This window comes from Ctenopharyngodon idella, chromosome 15 (assembly GCF_019924925.1).
Source record: "Ctenopharyngodon idella isolate HZGC_01 chromosome 15, HZGC01, whole genome shotgun sequence".
In the NCBI taxonomy this organism is placed as follows: domain Eukaryota; kingdom Metazoa; phylum Chordata; class Actinopteri; order Cypriniformes; family Xenocyprididae; genus Ctenopharyngodon; species Ctenopharyngodon idella.
In genome coordinates this window covers 10,190,695-10,218,453 of record NC_067234.1, presented here as the reverse complement: position 1 = coordinate 10,218,453, position 27,759 = coordinate 10,190,695, and the positions used below count along the sequence as shown (strand labels likewise).

Genomic DNA, 27,759 nt, shown 5'->3' with positions numbered 1-27,759 from the left:
GGATCCTCTGACTCGTTGTGTACATTTTATTATAGATTTTGGCAAATTTAATAATGCTATCAGCAAGTGTTTAGCTCTATTAAACAAATTTGAACATGTTTAAATCCATTTAGCAGGATTATGCAGATTTTCCTTGAAAAAATCAGCCCAGAAAATGCAACAAAAAGTCATAATTTTGTCTTGGCCTGTCTATATAAATTGTGTACTGTTTTTCTTTTCTTCTTTTTTAGCATTAACATCTAGGTGAACATGTTGATTTCTCTTAAGTCTTTAATCCTTGTTTCAGTGGCCTCTGAAGTCTCTCTGCTGTGTCCCTCAAGGCTGTAGTTTAGTCATTTCTATGTTTCTCTCTGAACGTGGGAGAGATGGAGTCATCAGGTCCCTACAGTTGTTGTTTAATTTGTCACAAATGGAGTGCTGGCCAAAAAAAAAAAAAAAAAATACTTTTTCAATAATTCAACAATCCATTCAGTCAAATCTGTTTTAATATCTTGGCGAATTTCACAAAAATTAAATGTCATCCCAGATTTAAAAGAGCAACGTTTCATGACATTCTTTAATATCACTCCCATGTTTTCAGAGATATTAGACTATTTTAATGCAAAATAAAATGTAATTTTAATTATATTTATTGTAGCTCTTTCAAATTTTACTGCTTCTACTTGTTTCTGCACATCATGGTTCTCATTAAAATAATTATACAGACTTTTTTGCATCAAAGCAATTAGTAGGTGTGCAACAATTCACTTCTTGAACTCATAAGTGCTGCACAATTCTGGATAAATTGAGAATCGTGTTTTTTTTTTTTTTTTTTTTTTAAATAGAGATTGTAGGGGTGTAACGGTACACAAAAATGACGGTATTGAAGTCACGGTTCAGTACAGATTCAGTACAGCAGGTGGGAGAAAACTAAACAAAATTGGTTTTTTTTTGTTTTGTTTTTTTTTATTAATCAGTGGTTTACTGAACATTGTGTCTGTCTATAAATAAATTCAATTATAATAAATTTTCTTAAGGATAAAAATCTTTCTCTGCTAATGCTGTAAACTACAGGGAGCACTTTTTTGCACATTACTATAATATTAAAGATTACAATTAGCAACTTAATTTAATATTTAATTGTTATTTGTTTTATTTAGATATAATAATCAACACTCACATAATTTTATGCGAACATGTAAATTGCATATAAGGCAGTTTTTGCATTAGCTTCTAAATCTGTTTCTACTCCAATTTGATGTTAAAATATATTCATTTACTCATTGGCCGTCATAACTTGTTTTAATGACAGATTTATTTAAACATACATTAAACATATACATTAAATAATAAAGACAGGTTAAGTAAAATATAATCAATATATAGGCTAATATAGTGCTTAAATGTAGCAAGAGAGTTTATTTCTCAAGCAAACTAACAAGCTGTGGACACTGAATAGCATTTCTGAGGTAAATGCTACATGACGCAGTGTTTACAAACTGTTTCATTGTCTTTCAGCGGTTGAAACACTGATATAACATATAATTTGCTTGGTTCTGACAATGTTAATTGCAGTCTATCTAAAAATATATTTAAATTGAATTGAAAAAAAAATGGTTCCAATGACTTATTCAAAGACTTTACTTGTATCATAACTGCATGAATTAATTTTTTGAACAAATCTGTTAAATGAATGATTCAATGACAAATAAATTTTTAACAGTCACTTGTCACCAGCTACTGGTGTAACGATGTAATTGATACAGTTTTTATTTGAAGCGTCAAGTTACTTTCAAAAGGTGATTTTACCTTATTTTGATCAATAACATAGAATCAGTGTTCATATCTGAACTATAAACATTTATCCAAGTACTTCTGTGATAGTTTGAAATATTGTAATACAGAAATAATGATACTGGTTGAAAAGACTGTTTGTGAAAGATGTTATCTGCTGAAACTGCTATCTTTGGATCAGCGGCAGCACCAACACAAATCTGAATGTCCGCTGTGATCGTACTTGTCAAAGGCTTAATAGACAGAGCCGAATTGTTGTCATTTAGGAATAAGATTGTGTGGGTGTTTGAATCGAGATTGGTTCAAGTATATAGCGCTGAATCTCTGTTGTAATTGTTAAAATTTCCAAGTATCAGCATTCTCCCCTAAAAGTGATCGGGCATACCAAACCGTAAGTCGTAGAGACTTGAAACTTTGAGAGCTGGTAGTACTCACACAGTCTACAACGTCACCAAGGCTCACCCCGATCGGCCTGAGGGGGGCGCTACAGCAGTCAAAAGTACGAAATTGCTCATAACTCCTAAACCATTAGGCTCAAATGTCTTATCTCGTTGGAAAAACTTAATATAAATAATAAAAACTTAAAATAAATAAAATGGCTATAACTACGCAACCCAAAGTCTGATTGACTTGAAAATTGACATGGTGTCTTTGTCCATGGTGCCAAGACTGCCTTTGTGGGCATCCGCCTATCTTGAAAAACATGGCCAGCAGCGGCCAATGACTTTTGAGCAGCTATCAGACAAGGTTAATGGAGGCCGATCGGAACAAAACTCGCCGGGCATGTTTGACTCACGGCCCTAGAGGCCTGTGAGAAATTCAAAAGATATTGGCCACTGGGGGGTGCCTTTGCTTTTTTCACGTGCGTAAAGGATCGTGTATCATGCACTTTTTTTTTTTTTTTTGTTTGTTTTTGTTTTTGTTTTTTTCCGCACATGCTCACAACATTATACCACATGGTAGAATTCCTCATTCTGAGCAACTTTGCCTCTAGGACCACTGCTGTCCATCGAATCGTTTGTTAAATATTGGAGATCATTTCAAACTTTTTGGCAACTTTGGCAAACTAGTCCTACCTCTAACTGGTATAAAGCTTTATAAACCATACGTATTTTATATGGTAAATTGCCTCTATTGGCTGTAAATGGTCTTTTCCATCTATGATTGAGATGGTTACAGGCTTACTAATTAAAACATTATACCTTTTTATGCATGTGCTTGGACCCCGATAATTGCTGCTTGCAGCTATATCACTTGAATTGTGAATTGTTTTTAGTGTCCAGTAATCTCTTTTTAAATTGTAAATAAATCATAATTCATTACATTTTATGTATTGTATAATATTTATAATGCATATTTAGCAAATATTTCCACCCCAAAGCCACACCAGTGGCTGAGCCAACATCTGGTCCAGACAGCCACTCCAGTCTATTGTCGTGAAAAAAGCCATACTGGCAAAATCCATAATTGTGCAAAAATTATGCTTTTTTGAGGTCAAATATGACCTGACCATTTCTTGGTGTCAATCACCCTTTACATGATTCTCTCAGATTCATTATTTTTTACATTTCCACCTGTTGGGAATGAGCAGATATGTTTGGCCTTTCTCCAAGGCATTCAGCTGTTACATTCCTCATTTTACAATTACACCTCCCCCCCCCATCCTCCCTTCTGTTCTGACTTGTCACACTGCATGGAAGTGCAAACCGCCAGAACTAGTTTAATCCACACTGTTGTACTACTAGTTTCAGACCCCCAAGCCACCATATGAACGTGTGAACCTCTGAACTTCTGAAACACACAGGCTCTTTCCTGCTTATACCTCAGCTCCGGTTGGATGCTAGAGTAACTGATGTTTTGTGCAGTTTATGATTCAGAATGTTTGTGAACCCACTGTTTTTACGTCGTTTATCAGACGTTCATAAATAAAACGTGATGCTTTCCAGATGATGCACTCTTAAATGTTCTATATTTGTACTAACCATCAGTTGATCCACATGGGCTTTTTCTGTAGCGTTACATTTCAACGTTATGGAAACAAATTGCCAATACTTTGTAGGTTTTTTAAAAAACAAATGTGACCATTCTGCCATGACTGAGTGTGTCTATCTTCTCTCTGCAGCTCTTATATTCCTCTTTTACCTGGTCTTCTATGGATTCCTGGCTGGAATGTTCAGTCTCACCATGTGGGTGATGCTACAGACTCTGGATGATCACACTCCCAGATACAGGGACCGAGTGGCCAATCCAGGTAACAATCCCAGAATATTAAGGTACTATTCCTTGTTAAGCCCCTTTGGAACAATATGTATTATGAAAAGCGGTAAATGAATACATTGAAATTGTAAACTAAAATTTAACAAAATGCTACATGATGCAACAATACATTTTTCAAACAGTAGTATGCCACATTGAATGTTTTATGTTTAATTTACACTTTGTACATTTAATTTTGTTTCTTGGCTGTCCAGTGAATTGAGTCATTTAGATGTTTTACATACAGAAAATCCACATAACGCACATTAGGGCTGTATATTGATTTCTCGATTTTAATCGATTCTCATTTTGATGAACCAATATTGATTCTTAAACACCAAGAATCAATCTTTTAGTCTGTGCTGTTTTCATTTAAACAATAAGCTTTTTTCTTTGTTACTTTTGATATTAAAGGGATAGTTCACCTAATGCTTCACCCTCAATGCATCCTCTTCTTTCAGACGAACACAATCTGAGATGCATTTAAAAATATCCTTGCTCCACCCATCCATAAAAAAAGTAATCCATACGACTCCAGGGGGTTAATAAAGGCCTTCTGAAGCTAAGCAATGCATTTTTGTAAGAAAAATATCCATATTTAAAACTTTATAAATTAAAATAACTAGCTTCCGGCAGACGACCGTACGCAGAATGCTTAAATATATATCAGATTGTGCTCGTCTGAAAGAAGATAGTTATATACACCTAGGATGGCTTGAAGGTGAGTAAATCATGGGATAGTTTTCATTTTTGGGTGAACTATCCCTTTAAACAAAGTCTCAGATTTCAAATTCTGTCTATTTTATTACAAAATTCAAACAATAAATACCGTTTTGGCTCTTTAATGTGGCATGACAGATCGCTGTATCACGTCAGTTCAAGCGGCAAGTGAACTGGTCATCTCTTCCACTTTACTACTAGTTTCAGCGCGAAGTAAACATAAATGAACATCATAAGGTATGTTGAAAGATACAGAACAACTGCAGAAAGATAGCAGAAATTGCTTGTCATGTAACATTGCATTTACCTCAGAAAAGCCATTCAGTGACAAAACTCGTTAGTCTGCTAGAAAATTCTCCTGAGAGGAGCATTTTGCTAAATATACTATGCACTATATTAGGCTATATATATTCACTATTTTACTGTTCTTCAATATTTAATGTACAATATCTCATAAAAAAGTGAGTACACCCCTCACATTTCAGCAACCGTTTTAGTATATCTTCTCAAGGGACAATACTATAGAAATGAAACTTGTATATATTTTAGAGTAGTTCATGTGCTGCTTGTATAGCAGTATAGATTTACTGTCCTCTGAAAATAACTTAACATATAGCCATTATTGTCAAAATGGCAACAAAAGTGAGTACACCCTAAGTGATAACAGTTGTATGTTGTTTAACCATGCAAAGCCACATGTCCTATTCATCATGTTCAGGTTTTTGTCTGCATGACAGTACCACACAAATGTGTGGATCTTGTATTAGAGCAGTTAAAATTTGGTGCTGTGAGTACAATTCTCTCATACTGACTACTGTTCAACATGATGTTCAACATGGCACCTCATGGCAAAGAACTCTTTGGATTTGAGAATTAGAATTGTTGCTCTCCACAAAGATGGCCTAGGCTATAAGAAGATCGGTAACACCATGAAACTGAGTTACAGCACAGTGGCCAGGGTCATAGAGAGAGGTTTTCCAAGATGGGTTCCACTCGGAACAGGTCAAAGAAGTTGAATCAAAGAAGTTGAGACCTTGTGCTGTGCGTCAGGTGCAGAAGCTGGCTTCAAAAAACAGATGCATGAGTGCTGCCAGCATTGCTTCAGAGGTTACAGAAGCGGAAGGTCAGCTTGTCAGCGCTCAGACCATACGCCACACACAGCAACAAGACTGTCGTCCCAGAAGGAAGCCTCTTCTGAAGCTGGTTCACAAGAAAGCCCGCAAACAGTTTGCTGAAGGCAACCTGTCCAAGAGCATGAATTACTGGAACCATGTCCTGTGGTCTGATGAGACTAAGATAAACTTGTTTGGCTCAGATGGTGTCCAGCATGTGAGGCGACGCCCTGGTGAGGAGTACCAAGAAAATTGTGTCTTGCCTACCGTCAAGCATGGTGGTGGTAGCATCATGGTCTGGGGCTGCATGATTGCTGCTGGTACTGGGGAGCTGCGCTTCATTGAGGGGAAACATGGATTCCAACATGTACTGTGACATTCTGAATGCCCAGGAGGATTAAAGCAGTGCTAAATAACAATGGTGCTCACACAAAATATTGACGCTTTGGACACAGTTTTGACATGTTCACTTAGGGTGTACTCACTTTTGTTGCCAGTTATTTAGACAATAATGGCTGTATGTTGAGTTATTTTCAGAGAACAGTAAATCTGTACTGCTATACAAGCTGCACATTGACTACTCTAAAGTATATACAATTTTCATTTCTATAGTATTGTCCCTTGAGAACATATAATAAAATGGTTGCTGAAATGTGAGGGGTGTACTCACTTTTGTGAGAGACTGTATGTTTGAATAAATCTGTCTTTTTTTTTTTTTTCTTTTCTTTTTTTTATGACAGCCGCCATTTACATGTTTATGTTTCAAAAAATGAATTGGAGTAGAAATAATGACGTAATTATAAAGTTAGTATTATAAATAATATTATTATAAAACTTCCTTGTGTGTAATTTAAGTGTTTGTATACAAATCAGTTAATTTTAACCTCCAATATTATAGTAATGTAGTACCAACTGACTCCCTGTAGTCCTATAGTTTACAGCTTTAGTTTTAGCCTTGAGCTTTAGCTGCTACATTTGCTGTGTACTGTACATGTATTTATCCAAAATAATCGATATTGAATCGAATCAACTTCAGAATTGAATCGCAAGCTTGTGAATCAAAAGCAAATTGTGAAATTTGTGTCAATACCCAGCCCTACTGCACATACTATATACTGCAGAAATAAAAGCAGTACTGTAGTTGCTTTTCTGAACATCACCATGCACAGAAAAATGACTTGGTGGCCTTTTGTTTTTTCACAGCAAGCCCCACATGTGAAACGCCCAGTCACACCATATTTGATAATTTAGCAAAGCTGATCTCTGTGAAACCACTGTTGGTTTAAAAAAAGTCCTCAAATTCCTTTTTTTTTTTTTTTTTTTTTTTTTTTTTTTTTTTCCAACACTTCCTTGTTTCCTTTTGTCTTTATGGTTTCTGCGTGTGTGTACACTAAGATTTACTATTATGCATGTGTAAATTCCTCCTAATTACTGCTTATTAATAGTTAATAAGGTAGGTATTGGGTAGGATTAAGGGATGTAGAATATGGTCATGCAGAATAAGGCATTAATAAGTATGTGCTTTATAAGTACTAATAAAAAGCCAGTATCCTAGTAATATGCATGCTAATAAGCATGATCATACTTGAAATGTTTCAGAATGGATAAGACGTACTGATCTGCTCACGTAGTTATTGGTTCTGAAATGTCTTTTGTGATTTATAAATCCTTCTATATACACAGTTTTTGACATTGAGAGTAACAGAACAGACAGAATTTGTGGTAGAGGCGCCGTTCAGCTGGTGTGATTTATTCAGTGCTATTTTTACCATTACCTCCATTGCAATCAGAACACATAACACTAGTCTCAGCAGTGTTACACATCATCCATTAGCCTCCCACACTCTCTCTCACACACATACAGTCGTACACTATGCAGCTCCCACACACTTATGTACAGTCGTTGCGATGAGAGCGCTTCAATTCCATCCTCTTGCTCGATTATGAGTGCTGTTAAACCCGGCAAGTGAGACACAGCTCTCTCTCTCTCTCTCTCTCTCTCTCTCTCGCTATCATTCATCCTTCCCCAAGTGTCAATTTATTCCTCCCACTGATCTTTTTTTTTTTCTTCCCTCAGCTCGCCCCACCTTTCTCGAGATCTTTTAGTAACAGAATGTTCTCAGTACAGACACAGTTGGACATCATTTCAGACAAGTTGCAGTTTAGTGTTTCCAATTATCAGCGCATTGAATGTTCCAAGCAAGATTTTTGAGGCAAGTGTTAATGTGCACAAATGCACATTGATTACGACCCGAAAGTGTTCTGATACCATAATATGTTCCCAATGAACACACATACAGTCAGATGTCTGTTGAAGGAGTGCATCATCAGGGCATGTTTTTAAGACATCTGATAAATGTCTTAAATTCCCACATGGAATTTTAAAAATGATATTTCAAGGAGTAGTGGAAATTAATAAAACCAAAGGCTTTAAATTCCCTTCTAAAACTTCTTGGTGAATATATCATTATTTGTAATTGTTGGCTAGAAATTGGAATTAATTGGAAAATGTATTTGAAAAGTCTTGGAGGTGAAAAGGGGAGGGATTCTCCCCTTAAGGATCATTTTGAACATTCTAAAATTGACATAAAATGCACACATTGAATCAATGTATTGTATCATGTATATCTGCATGGTATATTTTGTCCTCAGGGCTGATGATCAGGCCGAAGTACTTGGACATTGGATTTAACCGATCCATTCCCCAGCAATACAACAAGTATGTGCAGCACCTGGAGTCGTTCCTGCAGCGTGAGTCTCAACGCTTTAAGTATCTTTCCTCTCTATATATTTGACTTGTAAAAGTATAAAGTCATAATAAATATAGCACTACCTGAACCTAACCAGATAATACAACCAGAACCAGAATTGGAGTCAAGACCAGATCCTCTGAGAATCAGATCAGTACCAGACTGCCTAAAACCCAAACCAGTACCAGACTTTCCAAGACAGTGACCAATATCAGGCCTCCCCAATACCTAGACCTTTTGAGGCCCAGATCCAGACCATGAGCTGATGGTCCAAGAACCAGGTTGTCCATTGTAATGGTTTTGACATAGAGAGCCAGAACTCTTGTGAAGTTGAAAAGAGGGCACAAGATCAAGACTCCAACTCTGTTCAGAACCAGCAAACATTATCCATATATGGCAGACAATGGGTAGATAAAATAAGTGATTGAAACAAATCATATTTGGCGAATATTCTTAATACAGTAAGATTTTAGATAAAATAATGACATATCTTTGCTAACATGGGTGTTTTTGTAACTCTATTGCTCATCAAGGTCATATTTGGGGCAAGCAACCACTACACTTTAGTCTGGAGGAGGTGGTGTAGTCAGATATTTTGCAAAACAATAAGAGGACTTAAAATCCACCATTATCAAAATTATATATTAGGTAGTGGCCTAAATGGTAAAATGTTTTCATCTCAACTAATGTCCCCCTTGTGTATCCTCTGGTTGGATGCTTTGAATGTGATCTCCGTATTTATATCTCCCACTGCTGATGGTTGAATGTACTCTAGTTTGCTTGTTTTTTTTTTTTAGCCACACAAATTGTTCTCAGCTGTATGGTATCACCATCTCACCTGAGAATGTAGAACTTAAATGCTGCGCCTGTGACTTGTTGCCTCGCTGCCTTATCGGGCAGTGACTTTGCAGGCAGCGTTTGCACACAAAAGTACCTTACAAAACTGATTTTCGTAAGTTTTGATGATAACTAGGCAAATATTTAATTACTAAAATAGTCATTTCTAGCTAGAAATGACATTAAAAGTGAAAAGCGTTGGTAAAAAACTTTACACACAAACTTACCACCAATCGCAACTTTCAGATGCCATCTTTATTTTTTAGCTTAAATGTCACAGAATGGAAAGCACAGGATTGTGGGATATCAAAGGAAGTGAAGGATACATCTGTGTTGCCTTCAAAAATCGATCAGATGAAGGTATCTCAGGAGACATGAAGTGAACTAACATTGGATTTGGACGTGCCTTGACGCCGTCCTACCTTGGAATGTGAATGCATTTTTCAGCTTTCAGATGCAGCCAAAGACTTTCTTGACTAGATCACTAAAGATCAGATACAGCAGTCATGAGTGACTCATTTAAGGACCCCATACAATCGAAATTGGAGTCTTGTGGCTTTTAGTCCTTGTCTGTTGGTTTTAAGGTCATCTATAGGTTAGTTTTAGCAGATACACACATTTAAAGTGTTTCTTCTCTGAGAAAATGGACCAGAAATATAAATGACATCATCTGCTGCTCAGAGGCATATATACATTCTTGTCTAATAAAACACTTGTCCATCCCTAATTACACCTACCACTGATTAGCAATAGCAAATCATAGTCCAGTGGTTTGTCTGATGCTGCGTTCAATTCACTTGCTTGCAGCTTGGAAAAGTGCAAAGATCACCTCTTGAAGTCACAACTCTGACTTGTATACTCTTTTGGAAATCCAAAACTTTAATTTTAGAGATCTAGCAATCAGGTACGTGGTTAATGATAAACATGATATTAATTTTATTTACTAAAAGTCAAAAGTCAAGTTCCTCCATTACATGATGTTAAAACCTGTTTCGAATATGCCTACTTCCATACTATATAGTAGGTGATAAACAGTATATGAAATGAGTATTTCAAGTATTCATAAAAGTTTGTAGTATTCATAAAACTGTTGGTAAAATTACCCGGACGACCTCCTACTTCCGTAAAGTGCATCTGATGGACACTTTACTATCCCATGAGGCTACAAGAGAGGAGTTGTGAAGTGCAGCGAAACTGACAGTGTAGGTCATATGACGAAGCCAACATGGCAGATGTAGTATGTCTAGATTTTATTACCATATAGAATGTACTTTTAAAGTCCCCCTGTAGTCAATAATTTTATCCCTTAAAACTCATCTTTGATCACCAAAATGACACATTTAAACGTTTTTTCCTGTGTAAAAAAAAAAAAAAAACGTTCTTCATGCCTTAAAATAGCTTGAATATAACTCTACACTCTTGCCTCATTTAATATATGCGGATCAATAAATATGCAAATTAGCCCCCTCTCCACTCGCTCACGCCAGCTCAGAGATCCACTTGGTCAACTTACTGATGTAAACGCTGCACAATGGTATCGCTCTTTACGACATCAGACACATAACGGTAATTAATGTGATTAGCCTTTTGCTTGACTACATTATCAAACAGCTAATAATGTGTTGCTAATGTTACAAAAACCATGTTCCTGGTCGCCATCTCAGAGTCAGACAGCTGCCTTCTAACAATCAGCATCCTTAGAAATGCTTTGAACAACTCAGAACAGTCAGTGGAGAAAGGCATAAAGTTCATCATAACATTTTAATAAACATCATACACCCACTATATTGCTAAATCTACCCAATTTTTCATATCAACAGAAAAATATACCGGGATAACCTAGCTTCTCCCGAGACTCCCCTGCTAGTTTGCTGTTAATGATATGCTAAAGCCCACCGGCACGTTGACGTGATTGGTTACAAGGTAGTTTCTGACGTCACAAACACCAGCGATTTAAAACCACGGGTTTGAGACTGTCTTTTTTTCACTGCAGTTTTAAGAAGAAAATACTCAGCAATGGTGCTGACATAATTTTGCACATGGTTTGTCTTAAAGCATATTAAAAATACCACATAGACATATAAACAACATTTAAAAACTTAATTTTCACCACAGGGGGACTTTAACAGTCGTAAAGTTCTTTCCTCATCAAATACGGAAGAACAGACAAGTGCGATTCTTTTCTTTTTCCCTCCTGTTGGAGTCGATCTCAAGTAGAAATGTCCCAATTCTGACCGTGATTTTAAACTAAAACAGCTATTTAAAGAGCAGTACAAACTTTTCATATGTCCTGCCTCAACTGGACATATCAAACAGAAGATTTTCAATAGGAAAATTCCAACGCAGGACTTCCAAAATGGCCACACTTGTAGACAAGAAAAACATCTCCCAACTGTCACAAACTACTGCTGGTGATTTTCAGCTCAGCACCTTTATTTCACTATCTGTTCTCTCTCTTTTGTTACTTCAGAGTACAATGACTCCCTGCAGGACTCAAACAAGCTCTGTGTTGAGGGGGAGTACTTTGAGCAAGATAAAGCTGAGGAGAAGGAGGTGTGCCAGTTCAAGAGAAGTGTGCTACGACAGTGCTCTGGACTGGCTGATAGCACTTTTGGTTATTCAGAGGGCCAGCCATGCATCCTAGTCAAGATGAATCGAGTGAGTCACGTTTTTACGCTCTCTCCAGTGAAAGGCACCTACTGTTGAAACTGCAGGCTAGCTGTTAGCATATGTTCTCCAGACAAATTGAGACATGGTGCTCATGCAAGGACAAAAACTTCCAAATCGGCCTTCACTGTGTTGTAATTGCATCTCAGAAATTCAACACTTCACATTTGAAGGATGTTTATATCAGGCTTATTTATAAATTTCTGCGTTTTACTTTTTCATCAACTGAAATGTTATGCTGTTGTAGAATTAGTTGGATCATTGTCTAAGGGATGTTTGTTCAGTGTATTTGTTCTTATCCTTTGCAGGTTATTGGACTTAGGCCACGAGGAGACCCACATATCAACTGTGTAGCTAAGGTAATTCCCACATCACACATTGTATACAAACTTAAGTGTGTACGATGTTAGGTGAACCTGATTTCACCAAGTGCAACATGCTTCTGGATCAACATCGTTGTTGATCCTTGAACAACATTCCAATCAACCAATCAGATTTGGGGACAAGTTTACAGTTTGTCAAGTTTAGGCTTACAACCAGGGTTAGGTGCTTCTGCATCAGTGTTATTCACCTATCATTTCCCTTTGATTTTAGGGATAAGTTGTGGGTAGGGTTAGGTTTAGGTGTAGGGATATGGATAAGGCTTAATTTTTCAGAGAGGAATGTTGTTCCATGATCCACAAAATAAGTTGATCCAGGAACATGTCTTACTTGGCAAAATCACGGTGACCACGATTAGTGCGACATGATGGTGCAAGTCTGAATTAATGTGCATGTTTCCATCTTGCGTTTTCACACATCTGTTTGTATCTGGTCTCTCTCCACGCTGCCTATAGGGCCAGCAGTATTAATGGTGGGTAAGATGTCGGGCCCCAGCCCCCCTACCCCATTGTTTCCCCAGGATCTTTGCCCTGGGCCTTTTCCATCTCTTTGCTGCCTCTCTCCTGTACTGCTTTGTCTATGGTGCTTTTAACTGCCCTCACTCTAGAAATGATGTATACCTTCAGATCCCCAGCCATTGAGAATGTAACGCATAGCGTCTTGGTAAAACAACCATAGCAGTGGGTCCTTCCACACCATAGGCACCCCTAAGGCCTGTTTGCTCCTGATATTAACATCTGATTCGAATAATTCAGTCACAAGATTCCCATATACATCCATTTTATAACCATTTTTTGGTGGAAGGGTAGCATGTTAGCTGGTCTTGCGTAGCCATACTTTGAACCAGGGGTGTCCAGTCGTGCTCCTGGAGGGCCGCTTTCCTGCAGAGTTCAGCTCCAGCACAGATCCTGAAGCCCTTGATTAGATGGTTCAAATGTTTATTTGAGCTAGAGATCAACTCTACTGTAGGGCTGTGCAATTAAAGGATTAGTTCACTTCAGAATTCAATTTTCTTGATAATTTTCTCACCCCCATGTCATCCAAGATTTGTCTTTCTTTCTTCAGTCGAAAAGAAATTAAGGTTTTTGAGGAAAACATTCCAGGATTTTTCTCCATATAGTAGAGTTCAACAGTTACCAATGGGTTGAAGGTCCAAATTTCAGTTTCAGTGCAGCTTCAAAGGGCTCTACATGATCCCAACCAAAGAATAAGGGTCTTATCTAGCGAAATGATCGGTCATTTTCTAAAAAAAAAAAATAATTTATATACTTAACTACAAATGCTCATCTTGCACTGCGATGCGCCACGCATTATGTAATCACGTTGGAAAGGTCACGCGTGACGTAGGCAGATTTATCGCAGTACGGCGAAAAACTCAATCTCATTTTATAACCCTAACTTCCAAATCGTCCAACATCGTTGTTTTCCCTTTTTTTGCAGAGGCCGTTTGCATGTTCTCTTTGTAGACACTTGATCGGTACTTCTGCCTACGTCAACCATGACCTTTCCAACGTGACTACACAATGCGTAAAGTTGTGGATGCGCATCACAGAGCAGTGCAAGACAAGCCTTTGTGGTTAAAAAGTATATACATTTTTATTTATTTTCAGAAAATGACAGATCGTTTCTCTAGATAAGACCCTTATACCTCGTCTGGGATCGTGTAGAGCCCTTTGAAGCTGCACTGAAACCGCAATTTGGACCTTCAGATTTGAATTCTGAAGTGAACTAATCCTTTAATTGTAATCGATTTTTTTTTTTTTTTTTTTTTTTTTTTTTTTCTTTTTTTTTTCCCAATTATGGCTTCCAAAGATTATGAAAACAAGATGATCGAGGTAAAACACACCTTTATTTCCTTCACGCACCTTTATTTCCTTCACAGCGGTGCGCTTTTGTTCCTCCCTAAAAGCCTGAACTTTTCAAACATCCAAATCAGCCAAATAAGAGAGTGTTTTAAAATGCAATCTACTGTCGCTAAACCTGAAGACGTGCTTGATATTAGACCCTAACCGTGTTATTAAAAGCACATTAAGGCACAAAAGAGACACTGTTCACCAGGCGGCTTTCTGTGATACACGCCTCAATGCTCAAAACGTCGTTTTGTGAAGTATTCTCATAAACACAGTTGTTTTTTTCTTAAGTAAACACACAGTTAGGAAACAAAACACATGTGTAACTGTATTTAAGACATTTGGTCTTAAAGTGACAGCAGCCTAAAAAAACTGCAGATAATCAAACAACAAAAGACAAAGGAAAATCATTCACTAATCTTAACTAAATAAATTAACCCCCGGTTTCACAGACAAGGCTTAAACTAGTCCTAGATTAAAATGCATGTTTGAGCAGTTCTAACTGAAAGTAACTTGTACTGACATACCTTAAAATATGTCAGTGTCATTGTTTTGTCTCAAGATGCAGACCAGTAATGTTTTTTTTTCTAGTGAAAGTTTATAAAAGCTATTTAAATGCCCTAATTGAACTAAGGCCTAATCCTGGCTTAGGTTAAGCCCTATCTGTGAAACCGGGCCTAAGAAGCTTCAGTAAGACTTAATCAATATTCAATTACACAGTAAAAAAAAAAAAAAGTTATTTTACATTTATTCCATTTGTGTTGTAGGCTATTACTTTGAACTGAAACTGAAATTTCACTATTTAACATTTCTCATATCACGAAATAAGACTTTGATCATATTGGCCACCAACAATTTTGATTTCAGTATTGACCAAAATAATCATGATTATGATTTTTGCCATAATCGAGCAGCCCTACTCTACTGAAAGGTCCTCCAGGAGTAGAATTAATATACGCCTGGAACAAAGGTATGGCTACGCAATGAGCATAAGATCACACTTCACACTTGTTCCACTTCACATCGTATTCTGATCAAAAAGAGCCCACTTATATAAGACGAGACCAACCAACGACATGTAAATGAACAGTTTGTTTTACATCTACAATATCCTGTTTACTTGCTACCAAGTGCTCACACAAACTCAAAATATCTTAAGATTTGATGCCACGAACCTGGCAAAATCCTGTGATTTAGCTCATCAATACTCATTGTAGCAGCCGTGTACCTTGTAAACATGACAGCTCTTTAGGGTTGTTCAGGTCACATTAATGTTTACGCTACAAGTGCTTGTTTAGCACTTATTTTTGGATCACTATATAGGGTGTAAACAGGGCCCATTGCTGTTGGGAATCTGCCACACATAAGTGAAACGTGTTTGGGTCAAATTCATGGTTTTTCAGGTATTCCAATTGATTTTATTGACAGTAAAAATATTTTTTTTCTTGCAAAACATTGCCTTTTGACCTCAGAAACTCTTATGAATTCTTACGAACATGTCCACAACCATCTAACCGATATCAGGCGCAAGTTATGCAATGTTGGACCCGTTTCAAACACTTGTTTGCTTCCTTCAAGTAGTTTAGTGCTGCAGATGTGAGACGTTCCTATCAGACCTGCGTTGTTTTTCACTTGTCCCATGAGAACTTCTTTACTGCCCTTATCATTTAATCATTTTTGCACTTCGTGACTTCTCTGAGAACTTTCACCCGTGTGACCCTTGAAGGTATACAGCGGACACAAGGAAGTGCTCTCTGCTCCTTAGGAACTCTGTGTCCTCTGAACTTTAATGCTTTTGCAAATTATGCTGATGGATCCTGCTGTTTTAATCTTGCTGTTTCTTACTAAAACTTTGCACTAATAGAGTCCTTGCAATGTTTCAGTGGGACTTTCACACATGAAACCGATTCAGATGTCATATGAACTCTTCCAGTGATATTACCACATCTGTTATTGACATAAGCAACAGCGTTTGGTGTTTACACATTTTGATACCACCCCAACATCAAAATGGCATAAAACTGATTTTGTTTGCCAGAAATTGCATTTTAACAGCTATGATGAAAGTATAATGAATGCTCAGTAGTGCTCATTCGTAAATTGTAAACAGATTATTCTTATGTAAATTGTTGTATTGAACAGCAGCAAAGAGAATTTCGGTGACAGTCATTTTTGCGTAAATCATTCATAAAACCATTCTTGTGCGAATTGTTGCGTACACTAGCAAAACACATTTGTGTAAATTTTACGCAAAACCATGCTTGTGTAAATTATTGCGTTGAATTGAACCTGAGCATATTGCTAGTTCGCGTTTAATTACAAAATTGTAATGACTGAATGCTGTATATTTACAGCAAAATCAGTTTGTGTGAAAGCAGCTAATGAAACACTGCACTTTTTGAGCTTCTGTGCTGATTCTTAATAATTACATTCTTTATTTGAATTTGATTATTAAATGATGAATCATTTGACATATTGATGCTTTAAAATGACTGACTAAAATACTTTCTCTTATTATTTTTATGATCTTCTTTTTCATTGGACTACACTGTCTGCAAGCATGCATCACTTTGACCTTTCCCAAGACACACAGCCATTTCAAAAGCTTCTGGCAGATCATCTCATTGGGTTCACTTAATGAAAGATGAACCAGTTATTGAATGCACATTAGGATTAGAACCTTGTAACTGTTCCTGAATTGTGGAAACAGTTTGTTGCTTCCTGCTGCTGCTGGATATAGACTGTGATGGACTGCGAGCAGAGAGTTATGGATTCATTCGCTCATATACAGTACATGATGCAAAATCCTGTCTGTTATTATATGATGATCAGATCTTTTTTTTTTTTTTTTTTTTTTTTTGTAACATGCTTTATTGAAATAGCTGATGTCTGTGTGCATTTGAAGGGGGTCTTATTTTTCTTTGTGTCATCAGTTTGAGTGATGTGAGGGCAGTCTGTTGCTACTGGCAACTGCACATGAGTCACATGACACATGTTGTCCATAAAGTGCACCAGTGTGATCTCATCCCTTGTCGTCGTCTCTCCTGATACAGAGAGAAACTCCCCTGCAGATGCAGTATTTCCCCACTGAGGGCAAACTCGACAAGAGTTACTTTCCCTATTATGGCAAGAAATTGCATGTGAGTACAAACTGTTGAGATTCACAATATATTAGTCACCACTGTCAGAATAATTTGTGTGAAAAAAAAAAAAAAATAAATTATGTATGTATTCCACCATTAGATGTTGTTGTTTTAGCAATGGTATAATGACCATATACGGTATAATTATTTCTCAGTCTGTTTATTAGGAAATAACCAGAAAATACAGGAAATTTGTATGCAGTTTTAAAAACACAGAAAAAAGAAAAAGAAAAAACGGCTTCTATAGGCTAAAGTGGCAAGTATTTATTGACCTCCCCTTACACTTGAGCAATAGCAGGAACCGGCTCTCTTAAAATTAAATGGAACAGAAAAGGAGAAAATCAAAATATTTCAAAATCTGAGTTTCTGAGAGTTTCTTCTTTATGAAATTGGAAGAAGTCCAGGAGGTCACACTAAAACTGATTTTTGCTTAAAGCAGCAATTTTGTTCTGGAGAAGAAAAAAAAAAAAAAAAAATCCTGTATTTTCTGTTTGTTTGAGACCGAAAAATAAATATGGATGGTTATTAAAACATTTATAAAACAAAGCTGGTGGTGGCCTAAGACTTTTGCACAGTACTGTGTATACACTATTTTAATAGTATATAAATGTATAATATATAAATTATATTTTAATATAAATATTATATGTATAAAGTATAAATATTTTACATATCTAAATATTTAAAAATATTTTAAATAAAATATATTATATAAAATATATTTAATATTTATATAAAATATAAATATTATGTTCCAAATTAATTTTTATTATGAATTTTATTATGAATAAAAATGAATTATTTGATGTATAGAAAATATATAATAAATCTTTATTATAAAATAAATATTTAAAATGTATTTTAAAGTGTAAAATATATGTATAGAAAATGTGTAATATAAATCAAATAATTAAAATATATTTTTTAAATGACTGGTATTAGTCTGATGGCGGCATTAATGGGAGACGTAAATTTTTAAGTATTAAACACAATAATTTTAAAATAAGTATTATATGTATATTTTATGTATAGAAATGTGTGTGTGCATGCATGTGCATATATGCATATATATATATATATACACACAAACATTTATTTTATTATTACATTAAAAATTCATTCTTTATATATTTGATATATGTAGAAAATGTATAATCTATAATAGGAAATGCATATTTAAAAGTATTTAAATTGTAATATTTAATATACATATTCAATGTGTAAAAAATATATAAAATAAAAAATTAAAATACAATATTTTTTTTAATGATTGGTATTGTCTGATTGTGATAAAACCAGGGCTCATTTTTAAGTATTAAACCCAAAAATAAAAAAAGAAACCAGTTTTCCCACAGGTATCAGACAAAATTCTTATATTGCTGTGTCCATATTTAATTATTACTGAGTTTATCATTTTTGCCATTCACACTTGCCATTCCCTCTTCTCTCCTTCAGGCGAACTACGTCCAGCCCGTTGTAGCCGTGAAGCTGCTGCTGGCTGAGGACGACTACAATTCTGAGCTCGTCATCGAGTGTAAGGTGGAGGGAACGGACCTGCTCAACAACGATGAACGCGACAAGTTCTTGGGCCGTGTCACCTTCCGGGTGAAAGTGTTGAAGTAGCCTGGATCATTTACCGGAGACGCACGATGTCAGTTCCTCTCACTCAAACCCCGTCCCTTCTCACGTTTATCACGTCCATATCACGTACACCTCGTCCCCTGTGTGGCGTCCTGTGAGTTTAATCAGGGCCGTTACGTATCAAGCACAGTATGAATGCTCATCTAGGGTCAAGTTTAAAACTCGTCCTGGATTACAGTGTAGTTTGATGCATGCAGACCTTCACTGGCCCTGCGCTATGGATGGGTCAGGGTTGGAAAAGTGTGCGTATGCGTGACGGTTAATTAAGGTTTTAGGAATTATTTCTTATCATAATTCATTGATTACCTCCCTTTTATCCAAAAACACCCCACTGAAAATGAAATTCAAAGGTTAAAAACAAGACACATCGATTCTCCTCCGATGTCTCCCCGTAAGAGAGAACCTAGTGTCGTCGTGTAGTAAGTTTAGGGACCTGTAAATAGATGCATCGACACATGACGTGGATGTGCTCTGCTCCCCCATAGTACTGTTTAGCCTGCTGTGTGTGTGTGTGTGATGTGAAGCCTATATGTACATATTTAATGGATTTTAAACACTCTTTTCTCTGTCATTGCTCTCACTTCGTCTGACTGCTGTAAGAAATCAAGAGTATGAAATTATATAATAGCTGTAATTTAAGATTATTGAGAAATGAAAAAATAAGGAGGGGAGGGAAAGGGAAAACACCAAAAAAAACCCATCTATATCAAACCCGTCCACCATCTGAGGGAAGTGATTTTTTTTTTTTTTTTTTAACCTCTGCAGAAACTCTTCTTTGTGCAGATGCCTTACGATCTGTATGAGTTTAAAAATCTTGAAATAAAAGTGATTTTAAACAAAGGTTTGCTTTGGGCGTGTAGAGTGTGTTTTCATCATAGAGCTGCTGAATATGTGCGGAAGTTATTGAAATACTTAAGTGTATTAACTTGCATTTTAATATTTCAAGTTGTTTCAAATTATTTAAGTCAATATGGTAGAAGTTGTAAAATCCTGCTATCGTTGAGTGAAAAAATACATAATTGCTTTGTGAATGCCTGGCAATAAAAAATAGCAATTTTTGACTTTTTAGGATTCTTTGATTAAATAGAAAGTAAAAAAAAAAAAAAAAAAAAATTATATATATATATATATATACATTTTTTTTTTTTTTTTTTTTTTTTTTTTTTTGTAACAAATCTTTACTGTCACTTTTGATCAAGTTAATGCATCCTTGCTGAATAAGTATTAATTTCTTTAAAAAAAATATTACTGACCCTAAACTTTTGACCGGTAGTGTATAACAGCTTATAATTCATGAATGAAATGTCAAAATGCAACATGAGATGTCAAACTTTTGAAAATAATCCTGCTACCAATAAGATTACAGTTTGTCAATACGTAGCCTACTCTTAAAAATAAATAGAAAAAATATTTACTGTATAAATTAGGGGTGTAACAGTATATCGTGTCACAAAATATCGCAATACAAAAATACAACAATATCATATGATGGATAGTGACAATATGTATTCGTGCATAGTTCACCCAAAATGAAAATTACTGAGAAAAAAATCCAAATTAACAGAGTTCTGGTGTCAGTACTACATTAAACTACTATATATAATGTTGAATATAATGTATAATAATGCAATGCAGGAATATTTGTGGGTCCTGATAATGCCAAATGTCTTATGTTACCAGTAAAAAGTGGCCTACATTATTCTAGTCAGTGACCGAGTGAAAACATATTCATCTAAAATAAATCTGTATTTTCAGCTTCAGAATCATAATATTTTTATTCTGGGGTCACCATTGTCCTGTGCATTGGGTTACCAGCACCAAGTCCAAGCAAATTCATTTCCACCCCCAATGTAATACCAAATTTAGCATTTTAATCAACAGTACATTTTTTGTTATCCTTTCACCATATGTCTTGAAATATAGCAATAATATTGTATCATGATATGTATTGAATTGTGACGTGAGGATATTGTTACACCCTTAGTTTAATTGTTTAAAATTGTCATATATATGTATAGTCTGATGTGTGCATCATATGATATTCAATGAAGAGTTTTATTACTGTGCCGTTTATCACACTGACCCCCGGTTTCACAGACAAGGCTTAAGCATAGTCCCACACTGAAATGTATGTATCTTAAAATATGTGAGTGTCATTGTTTTGTCTCAAGATTCACACCAGTAATGTTTTTCTTTTTCTAAGGCACGTTTATAAAAAGCTACTTAAATGACCTAATTGAACTAAGGCCTAATCCTGGCTTAATCTAAGCCCTGTCTGTCTGCCTGTCCTGCTTAAAATCATACGAATTGCCTTCCAAAACGTGAAACAGTTACGAAAATTCTTCCTGTCACCTGCTTAAAAATGATAGTGACAGAAACATGTTCCGATTCTGCCCTCTAGCGGCTGTTAGACGCATTACATGATTCTGTGAGGCCCTGTTTCCATAAGATGCGTTTTGGTCGATCGGATCAAAAGTTGACAAGGCAGACACATACTCGTTTACACCTGGTATATAAATCCGTCTCTTTTGTTTACTTTCATCCAATTCTGTCCTGATTTCTTCGAGGAGGGGGTCTATGAGTGGGTAAATGTATGGGTTTTTTTCCCGATCTTTCAATCTAATGGACAAAATAAGTTTACACAATTTACATATGAACGCCCAGAGATGACGGGAAAACACGGAGAGCATCAGCTTTCATTTCAGCCACAAGACCACACCGAACACTGTGTGTATGTGTTAGAAATCAGGAATAGTGAGAAAACATTGTGCTTGGCAAGTTTTTCATCTTCAAATCAAACTTGGGTCTTCAGCTGACAAAGTTTAAATCCTGTTTGGCTAGCGCGCTTCCCATAGGCTAATGTTTAGGTGTTCAGTGGGCGGAGAGCAGGCGGTCTTTTGCACCGTTTGAACACATTCAACCACATTATCGTTTCCACTACAAAAGCAATCTGGTTGAATACGTTTTCAGCTACCTCAGGAAGTGGTCGAAAGTGGACAAGCTCGAAATGTTTTAAACCCCGTTTACACCTATTGCTATTGATCAAAATGCATCTTAGGCCCTGTTTCCACCTGGTATTAAGTTTTGGTCGATCGGATCATTGTGCTTGGTACGTTTTTCATCTCTTTCATCAAACCAAATTTGGGTCTTCAGCTGACAAAGTTTAAATCTCATCTGGCTAGCGCGCTTTAATATTTACGCATTAGGTCAGTAGACTGAGAGTAGGCGTCTTTTGTGGCTGTTTGAACACATGAGCATCGAAAGCTACGAAAGCAATCCGGTCGAATGCGTTTCCAACTACCTCTGGAAGTGGTCGAAAGTGGACAAGCTCAAAACGTTTCACACCCCATTTACACCTGTATTTAGCGTCATCCACTTGTGATCCGATCGACCAAAACGCATCTTAATACCAGGTGGAAACAATGCCTGAGAGAAGGTTTTTCTCAATACAAAGCGGGAATCGGGATTTCTCTGGATTTCTAAATACATTGAAGACTATCCTACCCCCTTATAAGCTCACTTTGAACATATGCTGAAAGTAGACTGTGGTCTTGTCTGAGACCATTAGTGGAAACACCAACACCACTTGGTCCCAAGACAAAGATCTGTACAATATTTAGATCAAAGCTTCACACACAGGCAAAAATGCATGAAATATTGAATGAATATAACTATAAAAGAATTAAAAACCATAGTGACATAAGCAAGATTTTACTGCTGGTAACATCATGAGAAAAGTCATGAGAAAAGGCTAGGCTACGCACCACAACAAAAGCTTCATGCTGCAATTGTTTTTCCTGACCTCACTTTGTGACCTGACCCGACACTTATGTCACTATCTACATGGTACAAACTTGTCGACACTCAAGGAGCACAAGAAAACATCTTGTCTCATTCAGAGTTAATTTCTGAATTCCTTGTGCCTCTTCATTTGCTTTCAGGCCTATAATCTGCACAGCTCTGGATAACAGAAGCATTAACATTCAGGGTCAAGAGCAGAAATCAGGGCTTGAGAGAAAAAGCGGCAGCATGACCAAGTGTCTGGAGAGTGTGTTGATAAACCAGCTTTTCCACTGCAGGTGACCTCTGACCTGTCTCTGATCTGGAGCCACTCACAGATTGTACTGGTATGAGAAAGCTGGTGCTGCTCATCACGGATGTAGGACCATCATGTGAATTCTTCGAGTTCTGGACCGCATATGATGTGACAAACATTCATCATGACTCAGAAAGCTTTATGACTGATATTAAAGCATCAGCAAACTCTGGTTAAGAAGGTTGTAGCCAGATAAGAAGCACACACAGCACAATGGAGTCAGTGTGATCAGATGGAACAGAGCTTTACACCTTTACAGACCATTAGAAAAACATCTGAACAAACAGTTGTTTGCAGTGGCAGGGATCATCTGAACTGATTCACAAACTAATCTTAATGAAGAGTTTGATAACTAGAGACTAATCATAGTATATAATGTAAATAATAGTTATACAGAATGATGATATCAATTGATTATTCTATATAACTCGTCAGAACTATAGAAATATTTGAATATTTCATCAGAATCAGTCAATGTATGAAGAAGTTATAACACACTTCATATTTCCCTTTTTTCGCCATGAATTCATTGCCTCGCCACGGCCAAACCATTCAAGATATCTAAAATCCATCCGCAATTTAGATGTCTTGGCTTCATGTTGACTGAATTTGTGGCGATTGGATGAGTTCCCTATAGGAGGAGTGTATCAAAATCCAGAGCATGCCTTTTTCAAACAAGCCATAATAGCCGACTTCCCGTTGGGCGGAGCTTATGACTATGAGTGCAGAAGTTGTTCGGCTTGATGAGATCTATATGTGTGCCGAGTTTCATACATATACGTGGAAGTGTGAGGGCCATTCTACAGAATTGGTTCAAAGTCAGAGTTGGAAACGTCTTGAAAAAAAGTCCTTTTTCCACAAATTTTGTGTGTTTGTAAATTGTATAATATCCAAGGTACACATTTCTAGTAATTGTGCAGTTAATTCTCTTATTGTATTTTCAAAAAGTTTTGGAATATTTTTCCTCTCCCCAAATGTGTCACTACCGAAACACAACGATAAATAATTTAATAAGAAGGGTTACTAAGAGGGTGACCTATTAAGATTTTGTTTACATCTACCTTGTAAATATATTTTCTGCTATTTTTTTTTTTTTTAAGTTTTCACAGGTAAATCAATAAAAATTACAATTTTAACAATATTTCAAGTGTAATTTATGAGATTTGTTGTATTTTGAATCCAGTATTTCTTTGTAAAAGGCATAAAGTTTATCATACTGATTTCAAAGTTAAGGATTCATTAGTTTGAATATACATTGAACCAAATACTATCATAACATCTTAGTTGATAATTCAATATACTTCCATGTTTTGGTCTTGACTGCACATTTTTGGTAGTGACAGTAATGTGTTGGTAGTGACCATGTCACATTGCAGAATTTAACTTGCATATTAAAACACTACTAAAACATGTTTGACCAAAACACATCATGAACAAAATATTAGCCCCCGGTTTCACAGACAAGGCTTAAGACTAGTCCAGACTAAAATGCATGTTTGAGCTGTTTTAACTGAAAGCAACTTGCACTGACACATCTTAAAATATGTCACTGCCATTGTTTTGTCTCAAGATGCACACCAGTAATGTTTTTTTCTAGGGTATGTTTATAAAAGCTACTTATAAATCCTTAATTGAAATATAGCCTAATCCTGGCTTCGGCTAAGCCCTGTCTGTGAAAGCGGGCCGACATCTTTTGGTCATGACGGTTTCGGTAGTGACGAAAAAAGTTAAATTTTATCGAATAACACTCAAAAACCTATGATGCCCCGTAGATGCCTGTAGAACTAAATTGAACTATATAACATCTAGTCAGAAACATTGAACTCTTAGAACTGTTTGTTGATCATTCTATATGACATGTAAAGAGAAGAGTTATATCTACAGAACATTGAGATCAGTTGATTATTCTAACATATAGTTATATAAAATAATTAGCTGTTAGTTCTAAGGAGTATTTTGAACTGTACAACTATTATAACAGTTATTTTACATAACTAGTTAGAACTATACTAGAACAGCTAATTGTTTTATATAATGGATATTCTGAACTATAAAACTGTTTGAAAAGTTTGTTGATCATTCTATATACCAACCAAAGAATAGATAAATCTACATAACTATGCATACAGCTGATTAAATAGTTAAAGAACTATTAGAATGGTTATTTTATAACTAGTTAGTTACATTTGAACAGGTAGTTATTTTACATAACAGCTAGTTAGAACAGTGTTTAGGGAATCATTTAAGGCTACACTTTATTTCGATGGTCCACTTTAGACATTCTACTAAGTATAAGTAACTTTGCAACTGCATGTCAACTAACTCTCTTTAGACCCTTCAGACCTGAACTTTTTCCACTGAGCAAAAAATAAATAAAAAATCCACTTGATATTTGCTCTTCTTTAATGTATAAATTAGTCTAAAAAACAAGATTTGTACAAACTCTTCATTAGATTGTTTAATAAATAATACTAAATGATGTTATTTGAATATGTAAAAATGCAGAAAGTTTTCTGTAGGTTTAGGGGTAGGTTTAGGTTTAGGGGGTAGAATATACAGTTTGTACAATAATAAAATCATTATGTCTCTGGAAAAACCCTATAAAACGTGTGTGTGTGTGTGTGTGTGTGTGTGTGTGTGTGTGTGTGTGTCTCTGTCTGTCTGTCTGTGTGTGTCTGTGTCTGGGTGTGTGTGCACTCATTTCACATTTGCTGTTTCTGTTTTTCACTAAAACTAATGAAAAACTGATTGACAGTTTATGGTCACAACATTGAAGACATCAGATTAAACATACTAATAATTAATTTTATTAAGACCTAATGTCCATTGCGATGGACATCAAACTTCAAACAGCTCTGAAAGATCTTCAAATTAACTTTGGATATTATCACTTGATACTAGTAAGATTATAATTGGATTGATGAAGTTGATGATGCTACAATGAACATGAATCTGCATATAAAAGGTAAAAAAAGGAGCTCCTCCTCCTCCTGTCTAGTTGATTAGCCATGCCTGCCTTTTGTGATGCCTGGCTGCAGCAGGCGCAATGATATTACGCAGCGTCTCTCACAAATGTCTCCATGGTTGCAAGGCACGCTCCCTGTGCAAACTGGGGGTCACAGGCGCTGCTGTAATATCATTGCGCCTGCTGCACCCATGGTACGGCAGCAAATTTCCTTGATTATTACGCCAGAATGAGAGTATAGTTCCTAGCCATATCGGCCTAGAAAATCACAACTTTTCATTTTCCGTCGGTCATAGTACACGATGTAACTACAGAAGAGTCAAGTTTTAAATAGGAAAAATATTGAAACTCTTTGGTCATTTTTTAAGGAGATGCTAACGGTCTAATCAGATTCAATGAACTATGCTAAGCTATGCTAAAAGTGGTACCGCCAGACCCGGAGATCGGCTGAATGGATTCGAAAATGGTAAAACTCAACTGTTTAACTCAGGGAGTTGGAAAATGAGCCTATTTTCAAAAAAAGGAGTGTTCCTTTAAGTTTGTTTTGAGCCTTTTTAGGATTACTTATTTTTTTATATAGTTGTTTCTTTAACTTCAGATACTTTTATGTCCCAGGGATTGATTTTTTGGGGATTGATTTAAAAATGTTTTGTTTGCCTTCATAATTTTTTTTTTTTTTTTTTTACTTCTTTTCAAATACCTTACATGTACACTTTTTATTGTTTACCATTGTTCCAGACACAGACTTTCAATGGAAAAAATAATATATTACCACATTCCATTCTAGTTCCCCCTCTCTTTCCAAGTTCTCCACTTTCCTATCCAGTAAAGGCACACTTCCAATAAATGTGACGCTTTCTGGTTGTCAAGCAGTAGTGAATCATGTTCATAGTCAAAGTGAAGATCTACACCTGTGGTTACTCGGCCAAAACACCCGTGTGAAACGGAGGAGAATTTCACACATCCACTGAACTCACACCAGTTAAACCTTATCAAATAACAAAAAATATTTTTGACAGTCTGCTCACAGATCTTGACAGCTCTCTGCTGGAAGTATTTGATACAGTTTGAATGGCAGCCTAGATGTGTGTCCAAGAAAATCTGGCTTTAGAGAGTAGTTTAAATAAAATATTAAACTATGACAGGAATTAATTTGACTGACATGTCAATACTGATTCAGGCATTACAACTCAAATCAATATACGTTTGTTCATTCTGCTCATATACAGGCAAAATAAGCAAGAATTGATGAGCAAACAGAAAGACATTATTGATCACTGAGGGAAAATTCTTTATGTACCATGTTGGGCCCCAAACCCAAATGAGGGGGTTGGATTATTGGGTTGAGGGAAGGCCGTTTGTATGCCCTTCACAACCCACCTGCAGTGGTTAGGAGTCTTCCTGGACTATGAAAGAGGACAGATCACTTTCTATGTGCAGACAGAAGGATTGAATTTGGATTTATCTTCTCATTTCAAGCTGAGCTGCAGGGCAAAGTGTCTGTTTGATGTGTGCTGGCATGAGTATAGTACCACCACGCTGCCACTCTTCCTGCCACAATTATTTAC

The 27,759-nt window shown here is 36.2% G+C and overlaps 1 protein-coding gene across 1 annotated transcript in view; it reads left to right on the top strand.

The window, feature by feature from the left end:
• The window catches only part of atp1b3b (ATPase Na+/K+ transporting subunit beta 3b), a 34,636-nt gene extending 14,666 nt beyond the window's left edge, over positions 1–19,970 (top strand). The window contains exons 2-7 of the mRNA XM_051862177.1: positions 3,896–4,024; positions 8,514–8,612; positions 11,919–12,106; positions 12,424–12,474; positions 17,400–17,486; positions 18,945–19,970. Of these exons, the coding sequence (XP_051718137.1) occupies positions 3,896–4,024; positions 8,514–8,612; positions 11,919–12,106; positions 12,424–12,474; positions 17,400–17,486; positions 18,945–19,112 (722 nt within the window). The 3' untranslated portion in view covers positions 19,113–19,970. The remainder of the gene's footprint in view (positions 1–3,895; positions 4,025–8,513; positions 8,613–11,918; positions 12,107–12,423; positions 12,475–17,399; positions 17,487–18,944) is intronic.
• The last annotated feature ends 7,789 nt before the right edge of the window (positions 19,971–27,759 follow it).